The sequence below is a fragment of the Uloborus diversus genome, chromosome 6 (assembly GCF_026930045.1).
Source record: "Uloborus diversus isolate 005 chromosome 6, Udiv.v.3.1, whole genome shotgun sequence".
Taxonomy (NCBI): domain Eukaryota; kingdom Metazoa; phylum Arthropoda; class Arachnida; order Araneae; family Uloboridae; genus Uloborus; species Uloborus diversus.
The window spans coordinates 112,111,411-112,128,603 of record NC_072736.1 but is presented as its reverse complement, the minus strand read 5'-3'; the positions used below and the strand labels follow the sequence as shown (position 1 = coordinate 112,128,603).

General features: G+C 32.7%; 1 protein-coding gene across 1 annotated transcript in view; it reads left to right on the top strand.

The window, feature by feature from the left end:
* Nucleotides 1-5,847: 5,847 nt before the first annotated feature.
* Nucleotides 5,848-17,193, top strand: part of LOC129223794 (bleomycin hydrolase-like) — a gene marked incomplete at its 5' end in the record, with an annotated part of 58,447 nt that continues 47,101 nt past the window's right edge. The window contains 2 exon segments of the mRNA XM_054858150.1: nt 5,848-6,002; nt 13,625-13,777. Of these exon segments, the coding sequence (XP_054714125.1) occupies nt 5,848-6,002; nt 13,625-13,777 (308 nt within the window).

The window sequence follows — 17,193 nt, the reverse complement described above, 5'->3', positions numbered from 1 at the left end:
GAAGTGAAAAAATTTCCAGCAATGTTAAACAATCGTTGAACTGGAGCAGGTGACGCAGAAGTTAAAACATACTTGGGTAGTATTTTTAGCAAAAAGGATACATATGAGTGTTAGACCCCTACAACTCTACAGGATCAATTTTATGATCATTTTGTAAGCTGTTTGCATATGCTTTGATTTCATTCTTGAATCAATCACTTACTAAAGAAATTGCACTTTTACAAGTGCTAAAAGGTTTCAACTTAACACTCATAAAAAGTAAGATTGGGCATAACATGTTTTGCTATGATTTCCACTTTTTAGTCATACAGCTTTTTTTTTTTGCATACATGAGTATTTTATAATAATATTTATACATCACAGTTTTAATGCAGCAGTGAAGTGCAATTTTTCTCACTTTAAAAATGTGGCATGAAAAGATAATTAAATTTCAAATTTTGCGTTAATTCCTTGATACAATAAAACGTAAACAAATTTTATAAAATCTATCAGTGCAAACATTCTACTTTCATACATACTCATTAGATAGAGATAATATCATTTGTAATTACATAAACATACATTTAAGATGAAATTTTTGCGAGAAATTATTTTGAAAACATGCAAAAAAAATCTTATTCACCAGGGTTTAGATTAGATGTCATGTAGTAAAAAATAAATGCAATACGTATAAAGGCAAGAGTGTTTAAAGAATCACTAAAACACAAATGTGAATTCGGTTTTCTTTTGACTTAATCTTTCTTCAGTCATTCGCTACTTTCTCATAAAAGTATAAAAAAACAAAAGCTTTTTATTGCGCAAAACTTAGTTGTACTTTTCATATCATTGTACTTTTTCTGCTAAGTGGCAATGTGCTTGGTTGCCTAACATTGACAGATGAAAGGGAAACTGATGAATGACCAATTGTAAGGATTTGGGAAGACGTTCCTAAGAAGCCCTGAAACATTGCTGTCAAGCCCACAGAGTACTAATTGTACTAAACACATATAGATAGGGCTCGATTTACGACTCTCGTTTGCAAACAAGGAAGAGTGGGGATGAGCACTGAATAGTCGTTTAAAGAAAGAAGTCATTTTCTATGTTATTATTGAACTATGTTATCTTTCCATACATTAGTAAAAGGGCGGCTTAATATTTTTCACTTTTAGAAAGTCAAGATTACACGATTACAAGGTTGAAATTACGGATTATTTTACTTAGATTACAATTACGATTACGCATGAAAATCCTGATTACGATTTTGATTACGATTACGGCAGTATCCAATCAACAGATTACGATTATGATTATGATTACACAAAAACGTAATTGATTACTCAGATTACGATTACGTAATCGGAGATTACTCCAAGCCTGCTGTGCACCAAATAATGCATATTTTTTATTTCTGCATCATATAACTGCAAAAGTAGTTAACAGAAAAAAAAAATTAGTAAACCAGCTAAAATGCTAAATTAACTTCATTAAAATTGATAAAAATGAAAAATTAGATATAAATAATGAGAGAAACCTTAATTTTAAGTCTACATACAGTGGAATACCATTATAACGCCGACCTATATAACGCATTTCTCTATAAACCGCACAACTTTTAAAAAGTAAACAATAGGTTTTGAAGTTTAAAAAATCCCTCTGTCTTGCTTTGTAAACATAAATTGTTACTCAAAGTACATTTTAAAACAGTTTTTCATCTTTCCATCATAATTCAAAGCTTTTAGATTTAGAATTATTAATCATAATAAACAGAAAATACCAGTAGGTTCTTGAAAATTCAGCTGTTATGCAAACCATGAAGCTACCAGAAGTGCAAGATAATTCACTTTTGATTGTGAAACATATTTATTTGTGAATGTCTAATTCTATAATTAGTGCTTTACTACTCATTGCAGATAAAACCCATTATGAAGTACTAATATATAGATATATTCTGAATATTAGTTTAAAAATTTGTGAAATGACCTATATAACGCCAAAACCTATATAATGCAAAAGCTCTGGTCCCAAGGTGTGCGTTATGACAGTCTTCTACTGTATTGTAATAATAATGTAAGAAAATAAAGGGAGTGATTTGAGGATACATATACTATTTTGAAGGACTTTAGTTTGTGTTGATTGAAAATATCAGATATATATCAAAATATCCGATATATATCAAAATATCGAGTATTTTCGAAATTTTCAAAAATTTTGTGATATTTTTGAACCCTGAATAAAGTATTTGCATATAGCACAATTCTTATTCACGCCCTTAAAATCCGCTACTGCCTATCAATTCTCTTTTATATAAATTATTTCATGTAACATCTGAGCACTAGTGGATCCGATTGATGGGACTAGGACTAGGAGACTTCTGCACCATCCCAAAATTTTATACAGATATAAAATGAAACTTTGACTAGCATTTTTTGCATTCATGCAGTAATTTTAATTTTCCACATCTTTGTTAATTAAAATTTAATCATATAAATGGCATTTAGATAAGAGAAAACATATTAAAACCATATTTTACCTTAGCCGTGGGGGGGGGGGGGGGGTGTAGGAGGATCATAACAGCCCCTATGAAGTAATAAAATTAGTTGTGTATGTAGATGTATGCAGTGCTGTATTTGGAGGACGACAAATTTGACGTCAATTTTCAACATTTCTCTGTAATAGGGCCTTAACTGTCCGCCGTTACCTCTTTGTAATTCCCTTAAAGATCAACTAAACATGCATTTAAAAGGCTTCACTATTGAAAAAAAATGTTTGGGGAAGCCCAGGCTCCTCATTTTGTTTTTTTTTCAGCAGAGTGTATACTTACTGCAAATTTTATTGAAAAATAAAAAACCTCTGCCTACTATTGTGTAAAAACGTTAGTTTTTCAAAGCTGAAGGGGGGAGGAGCAATTAATCTCCTTAAATGACGGGGCTTAGGGAAGCCTATCTTTTACTGGTTAATGCACTGCCTTGGCCCCATGCAAGTAGTATTATTGTGTATAATTTATAAAAAAAAAATCTATGCTCCTTTTAAAACCAATATCTATATCCGTCACTGCTTTTGAAAGTATATAGAAAGACAAAAACAGCTGATATATAACAGAATACCAGGTAAAATGAGTAATTATATGGGTAATAACATTCATAATTGGGAAGCCATCTTTGAAATGTCAAATACAACCAACAGTTTAAAAGATGCTTAATGTGATAAACTAAATAGCAAATGATGGGTGTGGGACCTAATTTTAATTCAATACTTTCAGGGCCGATCCTAACAGGTGTGCAGGGTGTGCACCGCACAAGGGCGGCCAAAGCAAGGGGCGGCCGTGGGCCGCCTAATAATCAAGAAAAATTCCTCAAGAATTTCTCACAAGATAACTTATAATAAGTCAAATAAATATGCTGAATTTTAAATGTTCAATTATCAAAGTATGTGTCGATTTCCTGACAGCATAGCATAGTTTAAGAAAAATAAAATGTTAGGGAATATTTTGTTGGTTTATTATCCATTAATATCTACTCTTTACACACATATTTCATTTGGTTGCAAAATTTGTGACAGAACCGGTAATCAGGCATGGATACAGGGGAGGAGAAATGAAGGAAATGGCCCCCCTCTTGAAACGTGGAAGGGTGCCTTCTAAAAGGAGCACCGAGGGCGGCCACTAATGTTTACCCCACAAACTTTTATGGAGAACTAACAATGAAGACATATTTTATTTATATAAAAAAAAGAAGCTATACTGATTAGATACTCTCGCAAGCATTTCAAACTACAAATTCTGTGTTCAACAATTGTGGATGCGTGAAGAGAAAGTGGAAAATTGCGACTCCCCTGAGAGTCAAACATATTTAAATGACAAATTAAAATTTTGTAATTTTCCCCCTTTACGGCAATTTTTTCTAATTGAGATCCCGAATGAACTGCCCGGTTTCTGTTTAGGTAGGAGGACAGGGCTCTTGCACCGGGAAGCAAATTTAAATGTGACTCCAAGACGAAAATCCAAAAGGATGCCATGACCTCCTTGACGAGACTAAAGAAGGCTTAAAATTGCGTTTCTAGAACTTAAATTTCGGAAAATTTTGCTGGTTGAACCACCGATCTTAAGGACCCAATTAAGTCTCTGATTCACCCCTTCCACCTTAATTTAATAAAACATAGCCTAAAAATGTTGACTCTAAAATCCAAAATGTGTTTTCAAATGACAGCTTTTCCTAATGTCATCAAAAATTGCGTAATGACATTTTTCGGATTTCTTTTTCGAAATTTTTGCGATGGAGGGCCCCAAAATTCATTCCCAAACATAACTAGCAAAGACAGTCTCAATTAGCGTCTTTAGAGAGGCCTCTAATCCACCCCTTCTCACTTAACGTATTGAAAAACAAACTAAAATTGCGTTTTTCAAACATCAGTTTCAAGAACTTTTGGAGAAGGACCCCGGATCCCCCTTTTCTCCAACCCAATCACTATACACCTCAAAATTTCGTTTTTAAACTGTTTCGTCGAGCCACAGAACCCTTCCTGCCTAAACTAGCCTGAAATTGACTTCAGTATCAAAAAACATTTCGTGAGGGCACGCTGAACCCGCGCCCGCTCTTAGACTCATCGTTCTCAAACAATGCCTAAAATACGATTTTGGGACTTCAATTTCTAAAAAATTCTGGATTAGAACTGACTGGCTTGTATAACTTTTCACGACGCTAGGACATACCCATCAATGGTCGAGGTGAGGTGGACAAAAGTCAATAGTTGTATTTTTTAAATATTAATATCGAAAAACATCCGAAAGATCCGCCGAAGCTTCCCAGTTTCGTTAATGACACCAAAGATAGTATATAATTGTGCTTTTAGAAATACCCGCTTGGGAGCCCCAAAACCCTTCCTTCCCAAAAATAGCCCATAATGGATTTTTGTTCCGAAAAATTTTCGGTTCAGAACATTTTCACGTTACCCCTATCGTTTTCATGCAGCCAAAAATGCTGTAAGCAAAGACAGCCTAAATTTGCGTTTTAAACTTCAATTTCGAAAACTTTCGATGGGAGATGATTGAATCTCCCTCCCTCTAGTAACGTCAACAAAGGTTACCCAAAATTGCGTGTTTAAAACTTCCGTTTCGGAAATTTTTCGGGAAGAGCGCCAATCATTCCTAAGCTACTCTCACCAAAAATTGCTTCAAATTGATTTCAATTTTGAAAGAATTTTAGGAAAGAACTCCAACATTACTTTCCCCTGAAGTCTCAAAAAACTTCCTAAAATTGCGATATTTCACTTCAATTTTGAAAATTCCTCCATATACCTTGAATATACTCGACTCTTTTGTCCTTACAACTGAACACAACCAAAGATGAACTAAAATTATTTTTCATACGCCAATTTCGATAATTTTCTCGGAGCAATCCCTCCTCCTCCGTATTTCCTCTGATGTCACCCAAGACAGACTCTAAAATGCGTTTTTACGAGTAGTAAATTTTGGCATCTATTATTTCGTCAAAGATAAAAATTGTATCTAAGGTGGTTCTTACTATAAAACTTTTCTTCCTTCTTATAAGTTCATCATTCTTCTCTTTTTCTTTTTTTTAAAATTAGAACTTGGTATAGAAATTTGAAGAAAGATTTATATGGACATTAAAGATTAGTCAAAATATGCAAATTACTCTTGAGAGGCCGCACATTAGGTCTTTGCACACGGGCGGCTGACACCCTAGTATCGGCCCTGTATACTTTAGTAAAATGGTCAATTATTCCTCAGGCCGTATCTCAAGTTGTAAAAGAATTTCTTTTCAATGCAATCAGTTATTATAATAAGCTTATGTATTGCATGAACAAGAAAATAATCTCTCAGAAGTATTAATCTTTTTAATTTATTTTCAGCCATTACACCAGAAATTTTGAAGAGATTCCAAGAGAAATTTGAAGCTGACCCAAAAAACATTTTGGCTTTGAATGCTTGTGCCAAAACTGATCCATATGAAGTTTGTATTGACAAAAAAGTAGTAGATTTAACAGCACATGTATTTACTCATAAGGTAATTATTTTTATTTTTGTGTTCTTAAAATTAGTTGAATTGAGTATCACCCTACATAATTTCCGCCAAAAGAAATCTTTTTTCTTAAAAAAAAAAGGCGATATTGATGACAGTCTCGGTTTTAGTTCACATCAAAGTTTTAAGGTACTTAGGGATCAAAAAGACCAGTTTACAAAATATAGGACTTTTCTTTTTATGTAGAATGAAAGAAAATATTTTTTAGGTAAGCAATAATTACATATTTGCATACACAATACAAAAAAATTATTTTTTGTGTTTCTAATAAACACAAAATTATTTTACATTCATTATGGTCTTTTTTTTTCTGTCACGATCAATTTAAGAATGTTTATGTTGCCAAAAAAGAGTGCAATAGGACTTCTTGTGATATGCACTCTTTTGCAGAAAGTTGTCACATGGGTCATATTCACATAAAGATGTAGAGAAAAACCCAACTTGGTAGGAGAAAATAAGCTGCAGTTCTTAAATCAACACATCTATTTTTCTCTCTAAGAAATTAACTCGCCTAAAATTTTATTAAAAATTGTGCCCCTGTGTAAATTTTAATTACTTATAAAAGTACAAGTTATCAAACAGCACTGTTGTCTCTCATTTATGAGTTCACACTTATACTTCTTTTCATCCAATTCCTTAGTTTCTTTTTTATTGTAATAATCATAATGTATTTTGTTTATAAAACTTAGGTTATACATCATTTTCTATCTTTCTAAGATTCCCACATTTTCTGCCATTGCCATTTTTTCTTGCTCCAAATCAATTGAAAGTCAGTTGTAGATAGTACATTAGATTAGGTTGCATCTATTTTTAAAATTTTAAAATTTCTTGGAAAGGTAATTTAATTTCACTAGTAGACCCGTGCGGAACTCCGCACTGTACTTCAAATCATTTCATAAGGCATTTCGCTGTTTAAAAATTTCAAAGAAAGAACATTATGAAGAAAAACCGAAAAAAGTAAACGGAAAAAAGTAAGCGCACAAGAGAAGGCATGTAATTTGAAGACATCAGTAACAAAACCTCATTAAATACAACGTTGTGATAATTTGATCATCGCTCCCCTTTTGGTTGTACGTATTTTCAATGCAAATATAAATATCATTAAAAGTGTGGCTGAGTGACACGTGAAAAATCAGTAATTTTGCATGTGAAAAAAACAGGTTGTGGCAAATACACTCCTGCCCATGTGAGCATCTGACGGAGAAAAAAGAAAAATTCAAGAGATAATTTGTTTCACGGATTCGAACTGGCGCCATTCTGATTAACAGTACGACGCTCCAACAAACCTAGCAACTGTGCCTTCCTTTTAGAATGCTATTCATTGAAGGAATGCGTAATAAAACACAGTAAAGAAGTTTTTCGCCGAAAAAAATATAATAAGATCATGCGTCTATGTTTCGTCATTAGCCAGCATGATACGATTTAAAATTATTCGTAAAACATGGAATATGATTAAAGAATGAGGAAGATCTCACGTAGCGATTGAAACAAACATTCTAGAGAAGTAATACATTCGGTTGAAAAAATAAGTGTTCTTATTTTTGAATATTCAACAATTCATAGCTGCCAAGGGCTCCGTTTTTCCCAGAGTTTCTCCGATTTTTATTGCGTACTCCAAAAAATTCGATTTATTCCAAAAAACTCCGTTTTTTGACTTTGCGTGTACATTTTTCGATTTCTGAGGAAAAAGAAGAAATTTCCCTATCCTGGAAGGTAGGAATTGTGCACAAACTTAACAAAAGAGGCAATTTTATGCCCTGGAAGCATTAGTGTCAAGATAAACACTGAGTGGAAGCGCTAATCGATCGGAGAGCATCGTTTTTACTTTCTTCTATATCTAATATATAGAAGAAAGTATTGGATTCGTGCAAATTTTCGAATTTCGAATTTTGACGGATTCGAACGTTTTGAGGTGTGCTGAGTCCATTTCGACCATTTTTGGAAAATGTCTGTGTGTGTGTGTGTATGTGTGTGTGTGTGTGTGTATGTGTGTGTGTATGTATGTATGTGTGTGTGTATGTATGTGTGTCACGTCTGTGTGTGACCAGTTTTTTGTGGCCGCTCTACAACAAAAACTACCGCATGAAATCGAACGAAATTTAGTACACATATGTGCCCCTATGTGAACTTGTGCCCATTAGTTTTTGGCGCGAATTCCTCCAAGGGGGGTGGAGCAATGGGACGTTTTTCGAGTTACGCATGCTTGCTATTCCTCAGGAAGTAACTGGCGGAATCAAACAAAATTTGGTCCATATGTTGGTATTAACAGGAACAGGTGCTGATTCAATTTTGGTGTCAATAACTCAAACGGGGGTTGAGCTATAGAACGTTTTTTGTCGTCAATTGTGACTGCTGTATCTCAAGAAATAATGAACGGAATGAAAGAAAAATTTATCGGCAAGTAGCCCTTAGTGGGTATAAGAACTGATTTTATTTTTGTGTCAACAGCTAAAAAGGGGGGTAGCGCAATCACCCGTTCTTTTTTTCCATTTTGAGTGCCCTATCTCAAGAAGTAATGCTACGTTCTGGTTGAAATTTGGAATATATGTGAATCCATATGTAAACAGGCTTTGGTTCAATTTTGACGCCGATCGCTCCAAGAGGTGTTGATTTTTTTTTTTTTTTTGCGAATAAAAAATATTTTTATTAATGCAACAATAAGAAAGATAAATCGTAATAGATTGTCGTCTGCGTATTTCTCGTGATTTTAATTGCATGGAAATGATCGGAAATATTATCTCAATGATTTAAAATTTTTAACTGTTGCCATCTTATGTTTGTTAACAAATAAAATATTTGTAATTAATTCAAGCAAGGCTTTTAAAATAACTTTCAATTTTCGCTCTTTGCTTTGCTTTTGCAATAATTCAGACATTGGGATGGTCGTCAAGTTTTTGCATGTGTAATTTTGTTTTCATTGGGAATATTGCTTCCTCGTCAAGCATGGGGAGGGATCAGAAAAAAAAAGAAAAATATAGAAGAAAGTTTCGTGATGGCCACAACATACTAGTTTCATTGAGCATTTCAGCTACGTGCAAAACGTAGCCGCCATGTTTGGTCATTCAGAAGATGGAAGTAGACGATGCTTAAGTGCTTTCGTTTTCTAAGACAAAGCAGAATTGGGGGTTTCTTTAACTGCAAACTAATGAAAATCAGCAAAATGTGCTGCAAAATTTTTTTTGAGCAATCACGATTGCGTATTGTTCTCATTTGACCCTTTTTGGTGTCCGTGCCTTTTTCAACTTGGATCAGAAGCCTCTGCAGCAGCACCACCCACCCTCCACTGCTGGCGGCGCGGCGCGGCTGCTCCGGTTTTGAGCTATCCGCTTCTCCCGGTTGGAGGCTTCCATGTCCTACACACACACGTTCACACACATACACACACACGACTTCACACACATACACTCACACGCCTACGTGCATACACACAGGTCTACGCACACACACAACTAATGCACACGTAACCGCCCAGGAGGAGAGGCAGGCTTGGGGGGGGGGGGGGGGACAGGAGCCGTTTCTAGAAACAATAACTCCAATGAGTAGGGTCCTGTCTCAGTTGGTGATTGCGAAAAACATAATTTGAATTCAAAATTTCAGAATTCAAATTAATTTTTTTTGGTTATTTTAAATAATTTTTTTGAGAAATGAAAACAAGTATACTGTTTAAAATTTCATCTTATCCCTATTGCTTTGGACACGAATGTTCTAAAGATTCTCAATTAAATTGTAGTTTCATGGGGATTTTTTATTTTCAAATTATTTTCATGCAACAAATTCAAAATTTTATATTTGAATTTTTTACTTAGTCGCCATATTTGGTCATTTGCGAGATTTAAGTACACAAAACTCTTAAAGTGGCCAAGTTTTCAAAATCGAAATTAGATGTTTATTGCAATGCAAACTATTGAAAATAATGCAAAATGGGCTTTTTTTTTTTTCTTTTGGAAAATTCTTAATTTTTTTCTTAAAAAATGAAAAATTTTTTTCTTCAGAATATTATGTTATCCTGATTGGTTTGGATGCTAATGTGCTAAAAACTGTCTATTTCATCTAAATTTTAGTTTTTTTAAGGATTATTAATTATTTATAATTACTTTTAATGCAACAAATTCAAAAATCTATCATCTTAAATTTTTTGCATTGTTGCCATGTTTGGTCATTTGCAATATGGAAGTAGACAAGACTATTAATAGCCTAAGTTTCCGAAAACAGAATTGGTTGTTTGTCTCAATGCAAACTATTAAAAATAACAAAAGGCAAAAAATTATGGTTTTTTTTAATTATTTTTTTGAAAGAGAAATTTTATCTGTATTTGATCCTTATTGCCTCGGAGGCTTTGTTATTAGCTGAAACCATTTCATCTAAAATGAAGGTTCCTGCTGACTTCTCATTTATTTATTTTTTTTTTTTAATAAATCAGAAATCTATTTTAACTTGAATTTTCCATGTACAAAAAAAGTATTGAATGACTCTATTTTAAAATGTGTGAATTCCTATTCATCTATTTTTTTCATGAAAGTTGTAAAAACTGCCCCATCTCCCCTCCAGTTTGTGTTTCAAAACTTGGTGACAGTGGTGGCCACTAAGTTTTTGGAGTCTAGTGGCCACTGGCCACTTAGAAGATTTCCAAGTCTTGACCTTTACTATAAAGTTGCTTTACTTCCAAGTATAAGAAGTAAAGTTTTATTAAATCAAACAGTAATCATGTTTTTTTTTTTTATTTTTAATTTTCAATATGTACCTACGTAATGATGCTTTTTTAATGTAAAATATTTTTATCTTATACTTGATTGTAGTTTTGTCGAAAATCTAACATGAAAATTCAGAAACGCATTGTAATGGTGCTTAGAACTTATAGAAGCTTACGGTACAGAAGGAAGGTTTAGCACAGGCCACGATTTGGTGCTCCTATTTTAACCCTCATTGCTCCTATTTTTTCCCTTAAGTGCTCCTATTTTTTTTATCTTGAGGTTGGCAGCTATGAACAATTTCCCATAGCAGGCTTCTTTAACCTGTACGGCTTAAAAGCCCGCACTTGTTTTTCTTTTAATCGAACACTCAAAATCCAAAACCAAAACCAGTTGAACTGAGTCCTTTTTTTAAGTGTAATTTTTCGAACGTAGACATTTTTTTTTTTCAGCCGAAAGCAGAGGAGTAGAAAATGATTTCTTATTAATGAAGTTGATAATAATTTTAATGTTTTATATCGTATTCGAATAAATAATTAAAGATTTACTGGTTGAAACTCGTAGTTTTAATTTGGCGTAGTATTTTTTCATTTGTACAAAAGTTCGAACACTGCTATTAGAAAAATCTACATTTCAGCATACAATGAAAATGTTTTTCTGCACAAAAAGGATTCCCTTGAGGTATATCTAATACTCTTTTTTATGCTTACATTATGCTCAGTGGTCTGGACGGAGTCGAAGCTTAAAAAAAAGGGAAGAACACCCTTTGATTTGCAGTCAACTTATCTGAATGATAATTGTAGCCTGCATAAAGGAGTCGAAACACCAAATAGCATTCCCACTGTATTTATTTTATTACGTGTGTTATCTGTTGTATGTTATGAGTACATGTAATGCGTAATATTACTGTAAATTTGCTATTATGTCGGACATCCCGAACTGGCCCGAAGTTCAGACAGTTTATAGCCAAACGCTCTACCAAAAAAAAACCACAGGTAATTTTAAATTTTTTTTCTTGCCGAGAAGTGTTTTTATTTTTAAATTTTTTTTTACAATATGTTATCGCAGGCTGTTTGAACCGTTATAACTTAGATGGCAGCACGTGTTCATCATTTAACAGCACGGTTAAAATGCAAAATAATTTGAACTAAGTTCTTTTTTAAGCGTAGCTTTTCAAATGTAGTAAAAATGTGATACGCTATTTGTTTTTTTGCAAAAAGAAGAAAAATATATATATTACCCTTTAAATTCAGGTAGTATTTTTTTTATTTGTACAAAGAGTCAAAAACTCATTAGAAGAATCTATATTTCAACATACGATTTATTATATTTTACTGAACAAAAAACAATTCCAATGTAGTCTGAAATCTTAAACCTGATACTTATATTTTCACTTACATTATGCTTTAATTTTCTTCCCGGAGCCAAAGCTTAAAAGAAAAAAAAAAACCTTACAATTGAGTATCAATTTAGCGCCGTGTTGCATCAAGTTTTCGTAACAGCTAGGAGCATTTCTACCTCATGTATTCCCTCATATTTGTTATTCATTGTTCATGTAATGCGCGATATTTTTCTAATTTTTTGATGCAGATTGTCCGGACGTGGGCCCGAACACGCATTCTCCTGGTTACCATTCGAACGCTCTGCCGATCAAGCTATTCAGCTCTGTCGGTAACAGTGCAAGTTAAAGTTATAAATTTAACCGAAAACCTCATTCTGGTTCTTTAAAACAGGTTTTTTTGCTCGAAAAAAACATTTTTTAGACCGTGGGTCTATTTTTCGTCAGTAGCCTGCAGGATAAGCTTTAAAATAAGGTGTAAATCAAAGAAATCGATCAAGAATTGAGGAAAATCTCGCGTAGAAACCAAAAACAGGCTACAGAAATAATATATAAGGATTAAATAGTAAAATTGAAATTTTAAATGATGTGATTTGAGGTAAAAGTAAAATTGGCCAAACATTGGAATATTCTAGTTCCCACTTGAAAAACCATTGTCTGTGACAATTAAAAAAAAATTATTGGCCGAGATGTAAGTGGCCGTAATGTGTCCATACAGTGTTCTGGTATTTTTGCTATATTGAAGGCTACATTACTGCCAAGAACAGGCTTTGTAGGTAGGGACTGTTATCTTCTCTGATACAGGAATTTTCATGATGGAAGAGTATAGTTCTTTTTGTTCTAATTGCAATGCATATTTTTATTAAATTCTTTTTTTTCTACAGAAGAGAAATTTTTGTCTTGTTCTAACTGTATTGTATCTTTTTATTTCGTTCCCTTTTTGAGGGGACAAGGAATATGGGGCTTTGAGGGATAGTTGCTGTTATTCTAGTATAGAATTTTAATACTACACGGAATATGCTTGGATCTTAGGTTGAAAGATGTGTGGATTTTAGTCAAACAAAATATTCTTTTTTTAATTTTGGGAGCAGATTTTTATTAACTCAAGGGATTCCTTGAAATTCCTAGCACAGGCATCGCTGTGCAGGTACAGCTAGTTATCGGAAAAGAACGCACAACAGCAGCATTTTTTTCTCCCAGTCTTCATTTCCGTTAAGAAAAAAATCTGTTAGCCGCCCTTGGCATATATTGTACACCTAGTACAATGCTGCCACGTCTGCAAAAACTATTTTTCGAGAAAAATCAATTTAAATGTTATGCGCTTTAGCTTAAATTCTTATAGTTACACTCTGACACATCTCAAAAACAAGGTAAAATTTTTTTTTTAATTTTTAGTGGCTGTCTTGCATTTTAATAGAACTAATAAAAATGTACCAGGACATGTATATAACTCAAAATTGACAATTTTTGACTTGTGGCAGTGTTGTATTCAGTATGTATTGTGTGATATGATCATTAATACTTCAATATTGAAAGTTTCTTTTATGACATTATAAATTTCATTTGATATTTTGTTATAGGTTGATTCAGAAATAAAACCTGTGACAAACCAAAAAAGTTCTTCACGATGTTGGATGTTTGCAGCTATGAATGTTATGCGTATTCCATTTGCAAAAGAACATCAGCTTGAGGATTTTGAATTCAGTCAAAGTTATTTAATGTTTTGGGACAAGGTAAATTATCTTTGTGCTTTTAACCTCACTTTTTTTATCCATGGGGCCACATTCCATTGTTAAAGAAACTTCATAGGCTGAAACACATGTGAAATTTAATTGTATTTAAATTTGTTCTGAAAACATGGAAAAGGAAAGAAAATCAATGACTAAAAGTTGTTGTTTCACTACTTATTTGTTTTAATTATAAAAAGTTTGTAACTTTATTTCAAGAAACCAATTTCTGAATATTTCGGTCCAAATTTGTAATATTGTGGTTATTTCCCTGTAGAACTAAATGAACCTACTTTCCTGTGTACCATCATCAGTGTTTTAACTTCAAACAGCCGTAAAGATTAAGATGGGGGTATATTTGTGGTTACCAGTGGCAAAGAAGCTAATTTATCAAACACTACTCCTTTTTTCTAGTCACCACTTTTTTTTTTAATCAAAGAAAAAAGTAAATAAACAGCAAATTAGCTTCATGATTACTACTGAAATGCCCCAAAGCAGAATGCTACTAAATTAGACAAATTTTTCTGCTGCAGATTTTCTGCAAATATCTTCCAACTCAAGCTAGAATTTTGCACAAATTCTGCAGATTTCTTTAAATTAGAAGAAAATCTAAAACTCTCGGAAATTACAATAATTCAGCAGAAAACTCGTGAAGCATGTTGAATTCGATAAGTCATCTGCAGGAACTTTAGATTTACTGCAGAATTCTAAAGAAATCTTTACTAAATTACTAAAGAAATCCTTAGACTTTGTGCAAAATTCAATCTTGAGTTGGAAGATATTTTTAGAAAATCAGCAGTTTCTGCAAATTTTCTGCAGAATTTCCATATTCTAAATCTGAAAAGATTCTGATTTTTCTAGCGCTTTTGGTTTTCCTTTTCCTTATTTTACCCAATCGATCTGCATCCATTGCAATTTTCTCCATAGACGTATGTTTTGGTAACATGCCAACATTGAAACTTGTCCATCGCCGAAAATTGAGTGTCTTGTTTGAGATTTCAATCCTTTTGCACCCTGAAAATATTTCAACTGTTTAGAAAGTTTTGAAGTGTTTTATTATATGCTACCAAACTTGACTAATTTTACTTATTATTTTAGTATTTTATTAATTTATTAACATTATTTTAATTGCTCCTTCATCCATGTAAAATAACGACCAAAGAAAAAAAAAAAACTTAGATTGAAACCTAGGTTTTGATTTTTATAAAATTCTTTTTATGCATTTTAGAACGCATATACAGTAAAACCTGTAAAGTTGACCACCCTTGTAAGTTGACCACCTGTCTATGTTGACTGCTATTTTCAGGCACAGAATTAGATCTATATCATATAATTCAACCCCTATAAGTTGACCACTAAAGTAGTGCTTCGCAAGTGCGCAATTTACAAAGCTTTTACTGTATAAAATATTTCGAGAATCTCAAGTATTTTAGGTTCCACAGAAATGCATAGCAACAATATTTAAAAAAACAACTCAAGTTTCGACAATTTTCGTAATATTCAAAACAATTTGCGTCTAATATCATCTTTATATAGCATAGTTTGATTTTAGGGGGTTCAATTTTAAATTCAGAAATCGTTTTTTTCCCCGTAGCAATGCAGGGTTCGTACGGGTCATGGAAATCCTGGAAAGTCATGGAAAAAAAATAAACCAATTTCAGACCTGGTAAAGTCATGGAAAATGAATATTTTTGTTAAAAGTCATGGAATTTTTTTTAAAGTCATGGGAAAATGTCTTGGACAAAGAGAAAGTAACATTAGCTTAAAAAGCATTAGAAATCTTGAATGGTTTAACAGCATTGCTAATAAAAGCTGTTAAAACTTTAAAATTGAATGATCCCAAAAACAAATCTAATTTTGAAATCCCATTGCATCTACTTCTGTAGCAGCCGCCCTTCTTTTGCAATGTGATTTTACTGCTTAGACATCACTAGTTTTGAATTTATCATTATTTTCAATACTTATATTTTACTAGCATTCCCGTACCCGGCATTGCTCGGGTAGTGGAATTAACTGGGGTTAACAGTGCTTGGTGCACCTAGTTTCGAAAATCCCCTGTAATAATAATTACTTATTTTAATATCATTGGCGTCGTCAGCTGAAATTTATTGGGGGGGACCATTCTGACCCTGTCATTTTCAAGTTGCATTAAGAAAAATTCGTATATATATATATATATATATATATATATATATATATATATATATATATATATATATATATATATATATATATATATATAATGGGTTTACATTTAATACGATACTTTTAAACGGGTACATCTTGATTTACATAACTACACAATAAGAAAAATAATTTAATACTAACAAATACATTTTTTCTAGACTGTACATGATATACGAATATCCGTGCTATTTTTTTGTGATCAATTTCGTCCAAGATGTTTTTGTGAACTTAGCATAAAGCAACATGATTCAACCGCTTTTGTGTCATAGTCGACCTTAGATACAATTTCAGCTTTCTCAGGGCACTGAAGCTTCTTTCAAATTTACACGACGAAAGGCGGTACACCAAGAGTAGCCGCACCAAATTTTCAACATTTTGAAACAGTGGACAATTGAATTAACCGTTCTTAATGAATGAAATCATCAAAAACGAAATCCAACTTTATTGAATCAGTCGCTTTATGGAATCAAAGCTGTTTAGAACAAAATGTGACTCATATAAGCCGCGACAACTGTATAATTAAATTTTTATATTGCACTGTGATAAACCCTGCAGCTCTAAGTTCTTGGCACAAGTTGGATTCGAAGGAGTTTAATTTGATGTTTTTTAATTAAAATATTAAAGTATATAATTCACCGTTATGACATTCACGAACCTACGAAAAACACAACTACAAAAATAAAATAAGACACAAATAATTAAGCTCTCATAATATCATATTTTAATAATGCTACCTTTTAAAGTTTTTTCTTAATTTTATCAGGTTTTTTGTAACAAATGCACCAAAATTTTGCTCTTTTGTTGAATCATCCATACACTCAATGCATATGAAAACAAAAAACAGCAAAACATGCCCATGTAAATACATTAATTTCTGATTTCTCAAAGTCAGCAGGGAAAGTGCCCCTCCTGATCCTCTTTAAATGACAGGCCTGCCTTGAGAGGCACGCTTCACAGATTAAGTACTGGCCTACACAGAGAACAAACAGCATTTGGTGTATAATTGAATTCTGATCAGCAGACGATGGGAAAGAGATAGAGAAATGAACTGCTTTTTTCTGACACGTGACTATAAGTTTTAAAATGGGTTATTTCAATAAAATTTGTTCAGTAAAGCAGGTATATTAATGGATAATTTTCTGTGAAGCTTTAATAACTAAAAGGAGTATTATTTACTAAAAGGAGTATTATTTATTCTATTAAAATTTATAAAAGTTGAAACATTTCAAAAAAAA